Consider the following 18,860-nt stretch of genomic DNA (forward strand, 5'->3'; position numbering starts at 1 on the left):
CCAACGTAGCCTGTATTGTTTCAGAAAACACAAAATAGCAAGGCCTCCTTTGATTTGAATCAATTTTGTAGGAATTCTATCGGAAAGTTCCCTTTAGTGTTCCTTGATTTGTATTTCTAGGGAGGAATTCTTACTATTCTTGACATTTCATAGAAAAATAAACATTAGCCTAGACTCGCTGGAAAAAATCTATTGTGTGAACCAAATGGCATCTATTTTCCTATTTTCTTTTTAATATGATTTAAGATACATGTCATCTCATTTTCTATGATATTTTATTTTTCTATCATATGAACTAAAAGGCATAATTGTTGAACATATTCTCCACGGCACACAATTGAACAGTAAGTTTGCATGCAGAAAATAGGCAATAAAATGCAAATACATCGTTCTTTAAAACACATGAACAATAAAACTGGAATGATTCCAATATGCAGACACACATACACGATACCGGTATGCTGTTTCCAGCATTTCAGAGGTCAGCACATGCTCACTTATTAGGTGGAAATAACATTTGAAAGCGGCTTCTTCAGTTGACGATTCCATAATTTCCACTAGCTGTCGCCGGCGTTTTTGCACTCTCACAAGGTGCAGCAGCGCTGTTCTTGACTCACCACCGTCGTCCAGAGCCTCCTTCGCCTGCCGCATGGCCGCGAGAGTCCGCTGCCGGAGCTCCCGCCCACCGTCGGAGTCAACCAGCCACCTCACCTTTGCCGCCACCTCCCGGGCTTCCACCATTTCTTTGACATACCCTTCCATGGCCACGGCCAGCTGCATCTCCTCGACCAAGAACACCTTGTTCATGCGCTGCTCGGCGTACAGAGGCCACGCCAGCATCGGCACGCCCGCCATGACCGCCTCAAGCACCGAGTTCCATCCGCAGTGCGTCACGAACCCGCCCACCGCGCCGTGGGCGAGCACTTCCCGTTGCGGGGCCCACGACATGACAACCAGTCCCCTCTCCTTCGTCCGGTACAGAAAGCCTTCTGGAAAGAGAGCGTCGAGGTCGTCGGCCGGCTGGTGCTCATCACCTGTGGTAGGGCGCCGGACAACCCACAAGAACCGTTGCCCGCTCGTCTCCAGGCCCGCCGCCATCTGCTTGATCTGCTCCGCGCTGAACCGGCCCAAGCTGCCGAAACTGAGAAATACCACACTTGCCTTCGGCTGGCCGTCGAGCCACGCGAGGCACTCGTGGCGCTTGGTCCCAGCCTCCTCGGGCCTTATCAGGGGCCCTATGCAGTACAACGGTGGCGTTTGCCGTCCGCGGTACGTGCAGAGGCCGGAGACGATGGCGTCAGTGGCGCGCGGCTCCAAGTAGCGGCAGCTGTTGACAATAAGGCCCTGCGAGTTGCACAACCGTTCGGGCAGTTCCAGGAAGAACCTACTGCTCAAGCTGCCGCGATCCAGGAGAAACGCGGGGAGGTGATCTACCGGAATCGGTGGCACTCCCGGGGCGCGCACAAAGACACCGGCGAGGTCTCGGAAGCTGAGAGCGATCTGCTGCTGCTCATCGATGGCTGGCTTGTGGAGACTGAAGGCGAGGCAGGCGGTGCAAGTGGTGAGGAAGAAGTAGGTCGGAATGCCGAGCTCGGCGCCGACGTCAAGGGCGCCGCTGCAGAAGGAATCGATGACGAGAGCGGCCAGGGCCGGGGTGGTGGAGCGTAGGAACTCACGGAGGTTCGGGATGGAGGCGCATGCGCGCCCGAGAATCTTGTCCTGGTCACTCCGAGCGCGCACGTCGGAGGGGAGCGTGACACGGGGGAGTGCACCAGTGGGGACGGGGCCTTTAGCCCCGGCCCGTAATGGACTTTAGTCCCGGTTCACCAACCGGAACTAAAGGACTAACCTTTAGTCTCGTCCCTGTTACAAGCCGGGACTAAAGGTGCTTCACGTGGGCGCCTCGTAGCGCCCCAGGGGCAGGACCTTTAGTCCCGGTTCGTTACACGGGCCGGGACTAAATAGTTTCAGATTTTGCTTATTTTTGGGTTTTAGGGTTTTAGGGTTTAGGTGTTCGGGAGATTAATATGATGCCTCGTTTGGTGTTCGGAAATTAGTTTTCATATAATTTAAATAGAAATAATTATGCATATATATAAATAAGGTTAACTTATCTTACAAGCGAGCATATATATACAATTATATGGAGATCTGAATTATCGGGACTAGAGCCCGTCTATTCGATTACATGGACGAACATCAGTAATGGCCCCTACCTACACTTAATCGTCTTTTGTCATCTATAGCTTCCGTCCTCAGAAATCCCGCAAGCTCCTCTGCAACAGCAATCGCGCGTTGCTCTGGTAGAACCTTCGTCGTCATGGCCGTGTGCTATATAAGAAGAGGAGATCAATATGAATATCAATCATGATAACAAAGAATGACGGGTAAAAATAGAGGTGTGAATGTTCATTGCTTACGTCGAATCTGTGATCCTTGTGCTCAGAGGTAAACGTGCGAATGGTCTCACAAACATAGTATCCGCATAGATGCGTTCCCCGTGGCTGCTGGTCGCTCTTTACGAGAATAGAATATATATAATCAAAATAATAATCTAGCATCATAAATGTATTGAAAATACAAGTATATCATACTACTACTTACCTGAGCCGCTCTAAAGGTCAGCTTCTCAGGAAAGTTACCGGGAGTCACACACTTGAACCGCTTCCAAACCCTGCCCGACAAGGATAATGATTTGCTAAGTTTTTCATTAATTGATATATCAGAAAATCATCGAAAAAGACCGATAGAGCGCAAGAATGATTGAAATTACCCTTGGAGCAAGGCCTGCAGGCTTTGGAACTGTTCCAAGGGTCTCGAAGCTGCACATGTGTGTGTGTGTCTATATATATATACATATATGTATGTGTGTGTGTGTGTGTGTGTGTGTGTGTCAGTAACTTATCAATTACACTTATAAGTGAATGGACACAACAGAGTAAAGACCCTCACCTGAAGTTGTATGGAAACAGTATGTGGTCACAAATTTTTTGATCTGTTAGAAACCTTAGAAGGTTTTCCTCCGTCTCCTTGGAATAATCAGTTAGCGTCGCTATATGTATTTTATCTGGGTCAATAAACCCAATATTTAGGATGTTCTTACTTTTACAATCCAGAATCTTCATTCTGCATAATAGAGTACAAGTTATATATAGACAATGAATTGAAATAACTAAACAAGTTATATGTAGACAACGAATTGAAAAACTTACAGACAATAGCAACTCGTAAGCGATTTGTCGAGGGCGTCGCCATTGTACATCTGGAAGAGTTCATCAAAGTCGATATGGATTTCTTCGGGGCGGCCGTAGTACTCCCGTGGGACACTCAGCACGATCATCGTTCTCCCATTCTTTGATTCACTTAAGTACCATTGATGCAAGTAACACATATTTGTTGGGAGATCATCTTTGCTCACCAAAGGCTCACCCATGACAAACTGTGGCTTAGGGGCTACCACAACCTTGGGTATCCTGTCGTCTTGGGAAGCCAGCAAATCTTCAACCGAGACACCACATTCAGCCACCAACTCATTTGCTATTTCAAAAGCTAGCCCCTGCACCGGAGGGGGAAGATTCTCGGTTAACACCTTGAGGGGTGGGATCGACTGTTTGGCCTGTTGTCCAAGCTGAGGAACGTCTGACTTTTTCTTGCTTGTAGTTGAACTTGATTTGCTCCCACTTGCACTTGCACGTGATCTGCTCTTTTTCAATTCCTTCTGCAATGTGCGTGTATAGTCATCAGGCTTATGGTGTAAGTCATACTGTGATGGAAGGGCCGTGAAGTATTTTGCAAATGCTATTTGCTTCTCGGTGTATTCCGGGCGGGGCTCGGGTTCCTTCTTTTTCATCTGCGCATCATGATGTTCCTTTGCTATCCTGGCGTTTTCCTCGGGGGTACGATCATAAGGTCTGATAGGAAGATTAGCATGACGTACCTTTGGGAGGGGTGACCGTTTGCACTTTGGGGGGCTCCGTCGCTTAGGAATCGTCGGCGGAGCGTTCTTGGTGGCACGCTCCCGCTTAGTATCCGGAGCGGGCGGCGGCGGAGACGGACGACCCAAGTCCGGCGGCGGTGATCGAGATGGACTCGTGTTGTGCTGGCCGACGTCATGTGGAGGGCTTGGAGGTGATCTACTCTTTTTCACTTCCTTCTGCAATGTGCGTGTATAGTCATCAGGCTTATGGTGTAAGTCATACTGTGATGGAAGGGTCGTGAAGTATTTTGCAAATGCTATTTGCTTCTCGGTGTATTCCGGGCGGGGCTCGGGTTCCTTCTTTTTCATCTGCGCATCATGATGTTCCTTTGCTATCTTGGCGTTTTCCTCGGGGGTACGATCATAAGGTCTGATAGGAAGATTAGCATGACGTACCTTTGGGAGGGGCGACCGTTTGCGCTTTGGGGGGCTCCGTGGCTTAGGAATCGTCGGCGGAGCGTTCTTGGTGGCACACTCCCGCTTAGTATCCGGAGCGGGCGGCGGCGGAGACGGGCGACCCAAGTCCGGCGGCGGTGATCGAGATGGACTCGTGTTGTGCTGGCCGACGTCATGTGGAGGGCTTGGAGGTAATGGAGGTGTAGGTGACTTGCGACGACTCGGAGGAGGTGTTGTCCTTGGGGCCGAGCCTGGAAGCTTGATGTAGTTCTTGTCCCATAGGATGACTCCACCCAGTACTTCTCCGAGTGTCCTCTCATCTTCGGGTCCAGCTATGTCGAGCTCCATATCATGAAACCCCGTCAGGATTTGATCCACCTCGACTTTAGCAAAGCCAGCTGGAATCTCACGGCCATGCCAGCGTGCATCAGGGCCAGAAGGTAAAGCTTGTCAGACGGCCACCTTCGTGGATATGTTCTTGAATTTCTGATGGAGTTCACATGATGTTGACTCCTTGATTCCATCCACGGGGTAGCCGGGACCGCCCTCTATCATTCTTCGTGCATCGTCGGGCGGGGCCTCAGATTCAGCCACACTGCTTTTCCGCTTAGATGGGGCGCCGGTAATATCAAGTGCAGGATCTTCCTCGCGCGCTACTCCTCTAAGCTCATCAATCTGCTTCTGTTGCTCGTTAATCCTGGCAAGCAACTGGTTGAACTTGTCATTCTCCTCATCCTGCTGCCGCTTCTTTGCTCTCTCTCGGCTTCTGTAAGTGTCTTGGTCTCTGGCAAACCCAAGCCACCACGGGTAAGAAGGACCGAAGCCTCGCGTTCGTCCTCCATGTTCGTCATTGCCGAGGACCAATGTGAGCAAATCTTTCTCTCTATCTGCAGTGAACTTTCTTTTTCCCTCCTTAATTTCTTTCACTATCATTTTCCAATTCTCCCTGGGTATCCTAAGACCGTCACTGCAGATGATGTCCCCTGTTTTTTCGTCGTACGACTCACCATGCGCAAGGAACCAATTTCTTGCTCTCAATTCCCACTCATCACGGAGTGGTTCAGGTACGATGCCTTTATCTAGCAGATCTTGCTCTTTCTTATCCCACTTTGGGATAGCAGTCTCATAGCCCCCTGGCCCCAGCTTGTGATGATATTTATTCTTGTCGGCATTTATCTTGTTTTTTTCTGATAATGCCTGGGCATCTTCTAACTCCTTGTACTCTTGAAATGCCTTCCAGTGATTCGCCTGCTTGGCTAGATACCCCTCGAATACTGGCACTTCTTTGTCTTCAGATAGTTTTTCCATATCTTCTTCTTCTAGCTACGGAACAGTTCGGCCATCTTCTTTAGAGTCCACTGCTTGACTTTGGCCCTCAGTTTGTCTGTGGCGTCTTCATTCTCACATTCTGGCAGGTTGAAATGTGACATGAGATCATTCCAAAGATTATCTTTGTACCTTTCGGCGACATAGTCACTATCGGCTGCCCCTTTGCGCTCGTTCCACTCCCGAACGCTGATCGGGACGTGATACCTAACGAGAACTCCGCATTGCTTCTTGAATGTGTCAGCAGCATTCTTAGGAAGCTTGGGTTCGCCCGTAGGCAATATCACCTCAAAGGTGTAATGCGTCTGTGCATCCAACTTTCTAGTCGGCCTCGTTTCGTAGCTTTGCTCGATGTGGAGGCCTAAGAGGGAGAAACATTCGTCAAATGAATGTATATGTATACAATATAGAGTTATCTCCAATATTTTTCACATATTACAAGTGATTGTCGAACTTCATATGTATACCTCGCCGGACTTTATTATTTCTTCAACGGCTTCTCCACCGGCTTCTCCATCAGTGGAGCTATCACCTTCTCCGTCATTGGACCTATCTCCTGCCCCATCGGCTTCATCTTCGTGTCGCTCGACCTCCATTCCATATCCGGAGGCGTTTAGATATGACGACGGAGATACAGCTGGTTCAACGTCGGGGCCGTCTTTGATTATACCTTCGAGAAGTTCTTCCTCTTCGAGGTTCCTGATATGTGGATCCATAGTTCTGCAAAAAACGGACATTTGATTAACTAATAAACTAACAAACTATATAAGAGGGGCTGGAAACTTCGAAGTGTCGTTTTATATAGGAGGACCTTTAGTCCCGGGTCTTGGCTAGAACCTAAACTCTAAAATACCAGTCGGCGGAGCCCAGTCCCGGACACTTAAGCATATACAATAGCAAAATTAAACTAGTTCTATTAATTTTCTTGCTAAAAATAAACTATTAAAACTTAAGCATATACAATAGCAAAATTAAACTATTAACACTTAAGCATATACAATAGCAAAATTAAGCAATAATCTAAGAAACACTATTAACACTTAAGCATATAAACTATACAATAGCAAAATTAAATGACAAAAAAAATATTTCTTCTTCTTGTAACCCTAAACTAATTTTTCCTCTTCTTCTATTTCTCCTCTTCTTCTACTTCTTCTTCTACTTCTACTTCTCCTCTTCTTCTACTACTTCTCCTCTTCACTTCTTCTACTTCTCCTCTCCTCCTCTTCTAATTTTTTTCTCTTCTTCTACTTCTCCTCTTCTTCTATTTTTCCTCTTCTTCTCCTCTCCTCCTCTTCTTATTCTCTTTTTTCTTCTTTTCTTCTCCTCCTCTTCTTATTTTCCTTTTTACTAATTCTACATATTACTAACCCTAATAATTTAGCACAAACCTAATAACAATAGAAATTAAATGACAAAAAAAATCTTTTTCTTCTTTTCTTCTCCTTTTTCTTCTTTTCTTCTCCTTTTTCTTCTTTTCTTCTCCTTCCCTTTTTCTTCCTTTCTTCTCCTTTTTCTTCCTTTCTTCTCCTTTTTCTTCTTTTCTTCTCCTTTTTCTTCCTTTCTCCTACTCTTTTAATTTTTTCTCTTCTTCTACTTCCCTCTTCTTCTATTTTTCCTCTTCTTCTCCTCTCCTCGTATTCTTATTCTCCTTTTTCTTCTTTTCTTCTCCTCCTCTTCTTATTTTCCTTTTTCCTAATTCTACATATTACTAACCCTAATAATCTAGTACAAACCTAATAACAATAGGAATTAAATGACAAAAAAAATCTTTTTCTTCTTTTCTTCCCTTTTTCTTCCTTTCTTCTCCTTTTTCTTCCTTTCTTCCCTTTTTCTTCTTTTCTTCTCCTTTTTATTCTTTTCTTCTCCTTCCCTTTTTCTTCCTTTCTTCTCCTTTTTCTTCCTTTCTTCTCCTTTTTCTTCTTTTCTTCTCCTTTTTCTTCCTTTCTTCTCCTTTTTCTTCTTTTCTTCTACCGGCCGGAGTGTTGGGGAGGAGGGGGCCAGGGGCTTACCGGCCGGAGGTGTCGACGGCGTGCGGCAAGGAGGGCGGCGCGCGGCGAGGAGGACGGCGGCGGCGAGCAGGATGACGGCGATGGCGAGGAGGACGGCAGGCGGCGGCGAGCAGGACGGCGGGCAGCCTGACGGCGTCGTCGAGTTCGTCGTTGTGCCGCGCCGGGCAGGCGAACGAGAGGAAGAAGAAGAGAAATGGACGATTTGGGTTCAAAATTTTCTAACTCCCGCTTATACAGGTGGATCTTTAGTCCCGGTTCGGGGCTCGATCCGGGACTAAAGACCCCTTTAGTCCCGGGTGGTGCCACGACCCGGGACTAAAAGCCCTTTTTCGGCAGACCAAAAGGCGGGAAGCAGGGGTCTTTTGTCCCGGGGCGTGGCTCGATCCGGGACTAAAGACGCCCTTTAGTCCCGGGTGGAGCCACGACCCGGGACTAAAGGCCCTTTTTTGGCAGACCAGAAGGCGGGAAGCTGGGGCCTTTAGTCCCGGGGCGTGGCAAGAACCGGGACTAAAGTGTTGCCTATATAAACCCTCGCCCCTACCCACCATATCCCTTGTTTTTTGGTTGTTGAAGTTGTCCATGCCATGCTCTTGCCACTCTAGTTCATGCACATGACGTGTTCGATGAAATGCCTGAGCCACTCTACTTAAGTTTTCTCCTCTCCAAGCTCGAGCTCCAAGCTCCATTTTCCTTAATATTTGTCTAGGTTTGGCCGTGCACCAACTGCACAAGTGTTTTAAAAGGTTAGCTACTTCATCCTTTCATTTGTCACTGCTAGTGTAGCTCATTTCAAATGCTCAAATTAACTTCTTAGAGTCTGCACATGCGTAGGGTGTCGTCCCGTGCCCGTCCTCACCATTGTCGATCGCCCCGTGCCAATCTCGTCGCGAGCACCACCGTGGTGAGCCTCTTGTTCTTATCTTCTTTAAAAAAAATCTTACTTGTATGATTTAGATACATACTTGTATAAATTACTAACTTTCATTATTTTTTGTTATTATATAGTGCGATGGTTTTGGTATCCGCCTCCGTCGGCCCTCGTCCTGTCTATGATTCGGATGTGGTATATATTATCTTTTATAACTATTTATTTTATTTAGTGTTTATGACAATTATGACGACCAACGTGACATATATTTTTTTAATCTAGGAGGTATGTGAACCGGAAATTCCAACCCACATAAAAATTCTTGTCGAGAAGTTAAATTTGGTTGAAAAAGAAAACAAATACTTGAAGAAAATATTGAAAATAATTGAGGATAAGAATATGGAACTGGAGTTGCATGTCGCTGATGTCATCGATGATCGCAAGATGAAGATCGATGCGATGCGGTTGAACATGGATGCAATGCGCTTGAAGATGGATGAAATGCGCTTGAAGATTAGGAATATTAGAAAATATGCCATTGATAAAGAGGCTTGGTATCATTATGCTATTGGGTCAATTGTTACCTTAGTTGCGATTTTGATCGCGTTTGTTGTTGCATTTAAATGTTTTACATAGTTGTATGTTGTTTTATGAGAGAACTTTATGTATTTATTTTTCGCAATAATAATATTTGGTCACTACTCTTCTTTGGCTTTAATGTGATGATGAACTTGTATTAATTTGGTCATATGTTCTGCAATGGTTTTTTGATATATTTAATTTTATAATAGAGATGAATCGCCAATTTGACCCTGAAATTGAAAAGCACTACAAATGAACTCTGAAAATGTTGAAAGTTGGCATGCTATCATCATTTCACCCACATAGCATGTGTTAAAAAGTTGAGAGGGCTACGACAAAAACTGGATGCACTTCGTGTACAAAACGGACAATCTCTCTCGAAGTATGAGGGTTTCGAACGAGAACTCATCTCTTACATGGATACTATGTAAATGAAAAGTGTTTGAAATTTAGTACATTCCATACATGCATTACATAAAAGGTTTAATACATTATAACATTATTGCACCAATATTCCTATCTATTATTTCTGTTTTCTTCTGGGTCGTAGCCATGGAGAATCTTCATCATTCAGTAGGATGCTTGGGTCAGTTTTCACTTTGAAGGGCGGAATTTCATGAAACTTATTATAATTTTCTGACATGTCTGTCTTGTCATCTACTCCCACGATGTTTCTTTTCCCTGAAAGAACTATGTGGCGTTTTGGCTCATCGGACGATATCTTCTTTTGCTGATTTCTTTTTCTCGTTTTTGTAGACATGTCCTTCACATAGAAAACCTGAGCGACATCATTGGCTAGGACAAATGGTTCGTCCATGTACGCAAGATTGTTGAGATCCACTGTTGTCATGTCGTATTTTTGGTCTACAACTACCCCGCCTCCTGTCAGCTTCACCTATTTGCACCGAAACAAAGGGATCTTAAAAGTAGGTCCATAGTCAAGTTCCCATATCTCCTCTATGTACCCGTAATATGTTTCCAAACAGTGCCCATTCTCGTCTGTTGCATCAAAGCGGACACCACTATTTTGGTTGGTGATCTTTTTATCTTGGGCAACCGTGTAAAATGTATTCCCATTTATCTCATACCCTTGGAAAGTACATATAGTCGAAGATGGTGGCCTGGCCAAATAGTACAGCTCATCTCCAACGGTGTCGTCATTCATGAGATGTGTCTGCAACCAACTGCCGAAAGTCTTCTCGTGTTCCCCTTTAATCCAAGAGTCAGCCTTCCCCGGGTTTTCGGAGCGTAGAATATTCTTGTATCTCACGATATACGGAGCCACCACGGTAGAATTGTGTAGAACTGTGTAGTGTGCTTGAGAGAAAGAATGCCCGTCCATACATACTTTTGCTTTCCTTCCTAGTGTGCCTTTTCCTGTCAGCCTACCCTCATACCGAGATTCAGGAACACCAATCGGCTTAAGGTCAGGAAGAAAGTCCACACAAAACTCAATGACCTCCTCTGTTCCATAGCCCTTGGAGATGCTTCCTTCTGGCCTAGCACGGTTACGAACATATTTCTTTAAGACTCCCATGAACCTCTCGAAGGGGAACATATTGTGTAGAAACACAGGACCGAGAATTCTAATCTCTTCGACTAGGTGAACTAGGAGGTGTGTCATTATATTGAAGAAGGATGGCGGGAACAACAACTCAAAGCTGACCAGACATTGGACCACATCAATCTGTAAATCTGATAGACTTTCTCGATCGATTACCTTCTGAGAAATTGCATTGAGGAATGCACATACCTTCACAATTGCCAGGCGAACATTTTCCGGTAGAATTCCCCTCAATGCAACCAGAAGCAATTGCGTCATAAGCACGTGGCAGTCATGAGACTTTAGGTTTTGGAATTTTTTGTCTTTCATATTTACGATTCCCTTTATATTCGACGAGAAGCCAGTCGGGACCTTGATACTGAAAAGGACTTCAAAGAAGATTTCCTTCTCTTCCTTAGTAAGAGCGTAGCTGGCACGCCCTTGAAACTGCCCTAGATGCATGCCATCTCTTCCTTTATGACGTTCCTGGTCCTCCCGTGCTTCCGGTGTATCTTTTGACTTCCCATACAAGCCCAGGAAGCCTAGAATATTCACGCAGAGATTCTTCGTCAGGTGCATCACGTCGATTGCCGAGCGGACCTCATGGACTTCCCAGTAGGGTAGCTCCCAAAATATAGATTTCTTCTTCCACATGGGTACGCGCTTATCAGGGCCGTTAGGAACAGGTTGGCCGCCAGGACCCTTTCCAAAGGTTACTTTTAAATTTTTGACCATATCAAATACTTCAGCACCATTACGGATGACAGGCTTCCCCCGGGGTTCTGCCTTGCCATTGAAATGCTTGCCTTTTTTCTTTAAGGGATGTTTGGGCGGAAGAAAACGACGATTGTACGGGTACACATTCTTCCTACATTTGTCCAGATATATACTTTCTGTCAGATCCAAACAGTGCGTGCATGCATTGTATCCCTTGTTTGACTGTCCTGAAATGTTACTAACACACAGCTACGTACAGAGGCTGGAAATTAAGAAGTTACTCAAGTTTTTTTTGTTTCTTCCAGGAAACAAGTAAATGAGGTTGAGGTCATGCATGACGTGTTCAATCGGTCGGTGTTTTTTTTTTTTTGAGATAATACATCGATGGTGTTTGACCTTGACACGGGTGTTTAATTTAGTGCGTGAATTTGAGAAATACATCAAACTGGTTTTAAAACTTGACACAAACGTGTAAATACAGTGTCAATTTCATTGGTATACTCCATTTGTATACGTAGAGTGTGGCTGACTTGGCAGTGACATGGCATGGGACGCATTTATAGCAACGAGTATATTACTATATGACTAATAGGCCCTGCCTAGCAGAAAATTAAAATGAAAAATCATGTAGACAGAATTCGGTCACGACCTACAGTCAAAGTGCAGCATTGGCTAGCCAGAACGTCCACTTTAAATTTTTTGTCAACTATAGCTTCTGACGTTTAATGTAGAGCACAAAGTATGATTTTTTTATAAAATAAAAAACATATGCAAACAATAATCATAATAATAAAAGTTAGATTCGAATATTCATGCGTTATTTAGAATTACCTCGTGGTTAAAAATATCCATGCGAACATATTATTAAAAATTCATAAACAGGGCTCCATGCCATGCTGTCGGTTACAAATATTTGTGGTACATAAATAATTACCTCATTGTACGCAAATATTCGTGTGCACACAAAATAAATATACAATGGTTTACAATAAAATATCTTACTAAAAAAGTTCCTGTATTTTTTCGAATTATTCCCTACTAATTTGTGAAATATTATTTTAAACATAATATATTAGTGTTTAAAAATGATTACCTAATGCAAAAAATTAAAATATGTGAGTTATATTACAAGTATACATATACAGCCTTTAAATTATAAGTATTTTTATTTATGCATACATTTTAATTAACAAGATAATTATGAGTTACAAAAATATGTGAATAATTATTCAAATGTTTGAAAAATAAAATAATATTTACTACTAATTTAAATATGTTTAATAGTTATATTATACAGACATGGTTATAACTCATATATATATTTGCAATTAGATATATGGTTTTCAGAAAACACGTGAATATTTATAGAAGTACGTGAAACTTTTAAAAAATGTTCATGTACTTCTAAAAATATTCACATACTGTTTTAAAAAACATACATATGTTTCAAAAAGAATATTAAGTAAACATTTTTGAACACTCATGTACTATGTTTTATATAGTATTTCATGTACTATATTTTAAATAGTATTTCATAGATAATAGGCGGGGCTCACTAATCATAAAGACATATAGTAATCATGTTTCGTTGCTATAAGTGGCCCGCATGTCATGTCATTGGCAAGTCAGTCGTATACAGTGCCACATGGGCGGACTCTACGTATATGATTGAAATTAGCATCGTATTTGCAGTTTTAGAACAGTTTAACGTATTTTTCAATTTCAGACACTAAACCGAACATCTGTGACAAGTTCAAACACCATTGACGTATTTACATTTTTTTTGGTGCTGGCCATTCATTATCAGCGCAAGGCCATATCGGCCGTCCGAGCGTGACCCAATAACATTTTTTAAATCAATTCATAGAAAATATATAATTTTGTTTGTTAACTACCGTTCACAAGTAGGAACTCAATATATATTTTAAAAGTTTGGGAATTCAAAGAAATGTCAAACATGTGTTAAAAATGTTTATCATGGAATAAAAAATATTGTTATATGTTTGAAAAAGGTTCCATGTCTATATAAAAAATGTTCATCATGCATTAAGAACGTGGTAAACATATTTTGAAAAGCCTCTACTGTGTTTCATGTGGAGAAAGTTAGACTTATAAAAAAATAAGGAAAAAACCAAAAAACTAAAATATATAAGAAGAAAGGAATACACACAAAAACTGAAAGAAGAAGAAAAACAAGCAGCAAATCATTTGAAAAATGTTACTTTGACACTACGAGCATGAAATAGGATTTGCATTCGCTAGTCGTCCAATGGATTAATCATGATGTCTTCATTAAAGAAATCATTAGTTAAGGGTTAGCACTTGCAAAGGACACTCTTCACCTTCTCAGTCATTTATTTAGAATGTTTTATCTCTTTAACCATGTGCCCAAATACCAAACCGTTTTCATCGTTAAATTTCTCGTGTACAGATCTCTAAAATCTGGCCCATGTTAATATGCTTCGACGATTTTTTCACACAAAAAGAATGAAAAATGAAAAATGAAAAACAAAATCCGAAAAAAACTACAACCGAAAAAAGAATAAAAACGGAGCCGTTGTAGTTTTCACTTTTTTGAAAGCCCATACTCGCGGAAACACACGTGTCCTTCTCATAGTAGAACAAGAAGATGTACTTTTCCCTTTTTACGAAGAAGCACGACTGGCGCACATATGTGCTTCTCGTGAATGCACAAACTATACTTTATGAGCACAAACTATATCTTGCTTACTACGAGGTGTAGCACCATCATGCCTATGTAAGGAGGCGGTTACGGTGCACAACACTGGGGTGGACCATCGTCTTGGAAGCCTGTCGGTGGGCTAGCCATAGGCCAAGGAGGCCCTACACAAGGTCTGGCACCATGAGGCAGGCCATGGGCCTCGCGGGAGGTCACTGATGTCTACTACGCAACCTTTTCCTTGTAGACGTTGTTGGGCCTCCAAGCGCAGAGGTTTGTAAGACAACAACAATTTTCCCTCAAGTGGGTGACCTAAGGTTTATCAATCCGCGGGAGGCGTAGGATGAAGATGGTCTCTCTCAAGCAACCCTGCAACCAAATAACAAAGAGTCTCTTGTGTCCCCAACACACCCAATACAATGGTAAGTTGTATATGTGCACTAGTTCGGCGAAGAGATGGTGATACAAGTGCAATATGGATGGTAGATATAGGTTTTTGTAATCTGAAAATACAGAAAAGCAAGGTAACTAGTAACAAAAGTGAGCACGAACGGTATTGCAATGCGTGGAAACAAGGCCTAGGGTTCATACTTTCACTAGTGAAGTTCTCTCAACAATAATAACATAATTGGATCATATAACTAGCCCTCAACATGCAACAAAGAGTCACTCCAAAGTCACTAATAGCGGAGAACAAACGAAGAGCTTATTGTCGGTACGAAACCACCACAAAGTTATTCTTTCTGTTCAATCTTTCATAGAGTTCTTTCTAGAATAACACCTTAAGATACTTATCAACCAAGACCCTAATGTCACCTAGATGCTCCATTGTCACCTCAAGTATCCATGGGTATGATTATACGATATGCATCACACAATCTCAGAATCATCTATTCAACCAACACATAGAACTTCAAAGAGTGCCCCAAAGTTTCTACCAGAGAGTCAAAACGTGTGCCAACCCCTGTGCATAGGTTCCCAATGTCACGAACCCGCAAGTTGATCACCAAAACATACATCAAGTACTCACATGAATCCACGTGTGCTAACCCATATGCATAGGTGTCACGCCCAAGATGCGACCCTATCCTCAATTTGGCACGAGGGCCTCGTCAGGGATAGAAGCGCATCTCGTCGTGTCGCAAGAATGGATATCGTTACAAGTACATGTACTGAAAAGAAGAGATATATAGAATTGGCTTACACTCGCCACAAGCTACATCAGAGTCACATCAGTACATTACATATTCATCAAGAGTAAGAGCAGGGTCCGACTACGGACGAAAACAAACGAAAAAAGAAGACCGACGTCCATCCTTGCTATCCCAAGCTGTCGGCCTGGAACCCATCCTAGATCGATGAAGAATAAGAAGAAGAAGCAACTCCAAATGAACAATCAACGCGCTCGCGTCAAGTAACCTTTACCTGTACCTGCAACTGGTGTTGTAGTAATCTGTGAGCCACAGGGGACTCAGCAATCTCATTTCCAAAGGTATCAAGACTAGCAAAGCTTAATGGGTGAGGTATGGTTAAGTGGTGAGGTTGCAGCAGCGGCTAAGCATATATTTGGTGGCTAACTTACGAGTACAAGAAATAAGAGGGGGAAGATCTACGCATAACGGACGTGAACTACTGATGATCAAAAGAATGATCCTGAACACCTATCTACGTCACAGATAACCCCACCATGTCCTCGATCGGAGAAGGAACTCACGAAAGAGACAATCACGGTTACGCACACAGTTGGCAAGTTTTAGTTAAGTTAACTTCAAGTTATCTAGAACCAGTGTTAAACAAAGCTTCCACGTTGCCACATAACCGCGGGCACGGCTTTCCGAAAGATTTAACCCTGCAGGGGTGCTCCAACTAGTCCATCACAAATTACCACAAGCCGCATAGAAATCCTCAATCACGAAGCTCGCGATCTCGTCGGATTCCCTAGTGGAAAACCTCAACTCTGAGATTACCCAAAGCATCACCGGAATCCCGATGCACAAGATATCTCGTCAAAGGTAAAACTAATCCAGCAAGGCCGCCCGGCGTGTCGACGATCCCGATAGGAGCCGCGTATCTCGTTCTCAGGACACGACGGATGGAACTAGCTACGGGTGCCAAACCTCCAGTTTCCTCGCGGTGGCCCTGCAGGCAGACCGTTTGGGACCAACACCATCAGCACTGGCCCCCCCTGTTTATGTAAAATTACTCCTCGGGTTCATGACGCCCTATGCATTTCAATGTTAAAAGAATTATTATGTTGGGCAAATGTAGAACCAATGTTGGGCCTTGCCGGACCAGCTTCAATCTAAAACGAATTATCAAGGGGGTCCCCATAACAACCCCGATCGTGTTAGGAGTGCTCATTTATGGAACATAACACCGGTAGTCGAAAACTAAGGGGGCAAAGGTGGAAGAAAACACCAGGATAGAAAGGCCGAGCCTTCCACCTTTTACCAAGTATATAGGTGCATTAAATTAAATAGCATTTAATAGGGTGATATAGCAAGGAACCCATGTAATCACATGGAAGCAACTGCACCTGCAACTAGCAACGCTAACACAGGGTTAAGCAAGCGGTAACATAGCCAATCAGTGGTTTGCTAGGTCGAACAGGTTGAAGGTAATCATGGCATTGTTGAGAGGCTGATATTTAACATGTGGTAGGGAACGAGACATAAACGATAGAAGCGATAAAACTAGCATGGCTATGATAGTAATGGTATCTGGAGAAATGATCATCTTGCCTGAGATCCCGCTTGGAAGTAGAACAACTCGGTGGAGTCGGCAAACCATCGTAGTCGAACGGGTCCTCACATTCCGACACGCTTGCGGAACTCTATCGAGACGAAGCAAACCGGAAACACAAATCAACACACGATATTCACCACATGATGCATAACACATATGATGCATGAATGGTCTAATGCAAGGCATGACAATCACAACAATCAAACACTACACATTAAGTGAAGCTCGATATGCAACAGATTGCATATCGACGAAACTCCACATTTAATTGTTTAGTTCACTCCCGTTAATTTACACGGCAATATTTAAAATGTTGTTAACATGGCAAGGGGGTGAAGCACAAATTAATCTATCTATCTAGGCATTTTAAATGAGGCCGAAAGCAACTTATAGCATCTCCAAAATGACCCCACGCGTTAAATTTTAATTCTGTCCAGATTTGTCCTAATCACATTTTAGGTTTGTTAAACGGCAAAACAAAGTGGTTCACGTGTTTCTACTCGTCGTTCTGGTCCATTTACATATATGGCACATCTCCAACGGAGCTACGGACAAATAGTTACGACCTAAACCGTTTCAACACGTCGACACACAAACCAATACAAACTCCACACTAAACAGCTTTAAGCATGCACGAGAGTTGAAAAATATTAATCTACGTGAAATTCTATACGTTTTACATATCTAACTTATTCCGATCCGACGCACGGTTTAAAATCTACGACATTTAAAAAAGAAAATGCATGTGGTGGAAAAAGCTAAATCTACACAGGTGGAAAAAAAACCATGCATGGGCCCGAAGCAGCATAGTGCAGCGGCCCAAGAGTAAATCGGGGCCAAATGCCCATGTGTGTGCGTGAAAGAAAATAAAAGGCAAAGCCAAAAATTGGGTGGATCTAGAGTCGAACCCAGAACCTCCCCCGTGTTAGCGCTGCTCACTAACCAGCTGGGCTACGAAGTGATTGCAACAGTAGATGGGTTTTTCTCAAAATGAAAAAGCAAAGGGGCCAACCTGTACCAATAACATAACAAACTAAAAATAGGGGTGCATGGGATTTGAACCCAAGACCTTGCGGTTGCACACTAAGGCGCTCACCAGCTGGGCTACATCGAGCTTCAGAACAAAATGGATGTCTACGCGAGATGAATTAGAATGTAACTCTGACTGAACCAAACTGAATATACAAACAGACATGGCTTTCTCTGCTACCGTGCTTGAGGATGCACGTCCGTACCATGTCGCTGGGGATGCAGGCTGCGGATGCTGCGGTGATGCCGGCATGGGGTCCAGGCGAGGCGAGGGAGGCGGATCCGGGGCGTTTGCTCCATTCCCAAAGACGGGGACCGCCGAGGTCGATCACAGCAACGGCAGCATGAAGCTCCATCGGGCTGGCCTTCACATAGAGCTGCAGCGTGCTTCTCTGCATCACGGGAACAAGGAGAGGGAGAGGTCAAGGGGAGAGAGAGAGGAGGCAGGGAGGGAAGAGAAGGGAGGGCCTGGCCTAGATCGCTGCTGGAGGACCGAGCTGCTGGCGCTGGGAGGAACCGCAACGCTGGTCAATGCGCGGGGAGGCCAGGCGGGCGACGCGCTCGCGCCGGCTCCACACGAGGAGGATGTGGCGGCGCTGGCACGAGGCGCTGGGAGGCGGCTGTCTCAGCGGGGCCCGATCTGGATCCCCAGATCGCGGGAAGAACGGCCCTGGCGAAGCCACCTGACGCGCGGGGCGGCTCGGTTTTGCCTCCCGATCTGGAGGCTCGAACCAGATCAAGGGAAGGCGACGCTACCGAGGCTGCTGTCGGCAGGAGACGCCGAAGGACACGGGCGGAGCCTGCTGCGCGAGCGGGGACGCGGCATGCACGGGCTCGGGGATCGAGCGGAAGTGGCGGCTGGCTCGCAAATCGGGAAGTGACTGCGCGGGTTGTCTGGTGGGGAAACTAGGAATGGATCTGGCGCCTGATTGGGGTGGAGGAAAAATCGAGGAAGAAGACCAGGTGAAGTGCGGTGGCGGCAGATG

General features: G+C 44.3%; 1 protein-coding gene across 1 annotated transcript; it reads right to left on the reverse strand.

The window, feature by feature from the left end:
* Positions 1–393: 393 nt before the first annotated feature.
* On the reverse strand, positions 394–18,040 carry LOC123428758 (anthocyanidin 5,3-O-glucosyltransferase-like). Its single transcript, XM_045112914.1, has 2 exons — positions 17,908–18,040; positions 394–1,787 (listed from the first exon to the last, which is right to left on the reverse strand). The coding sequence occupies exons 1-2, from the start codon at positions 18,038–18,040 to the stop codon at positions 394–396; spliced, it is 1,527 nt and encodes a 508-aa protein (XP_044968849.1).
* Positions 18,041–18,860: the final 820 nt, after the last annotated feature.

This window comes from Hordeum vulgare, chromosome 2H (assembly GCF_904849725.1).
Source record: "Hordeum vulgare subsp. vulgare chromosome 2H, MorexV3_pseudomolecules_assembly, whole genome shotgun sequence".
Taxonomy (NCBI): Eukaryota; Viridiplantae; Streptophyta; class Magnoliopsida; order Poales; family Poaceae; genus Hordeum; species Hordeum vulgare.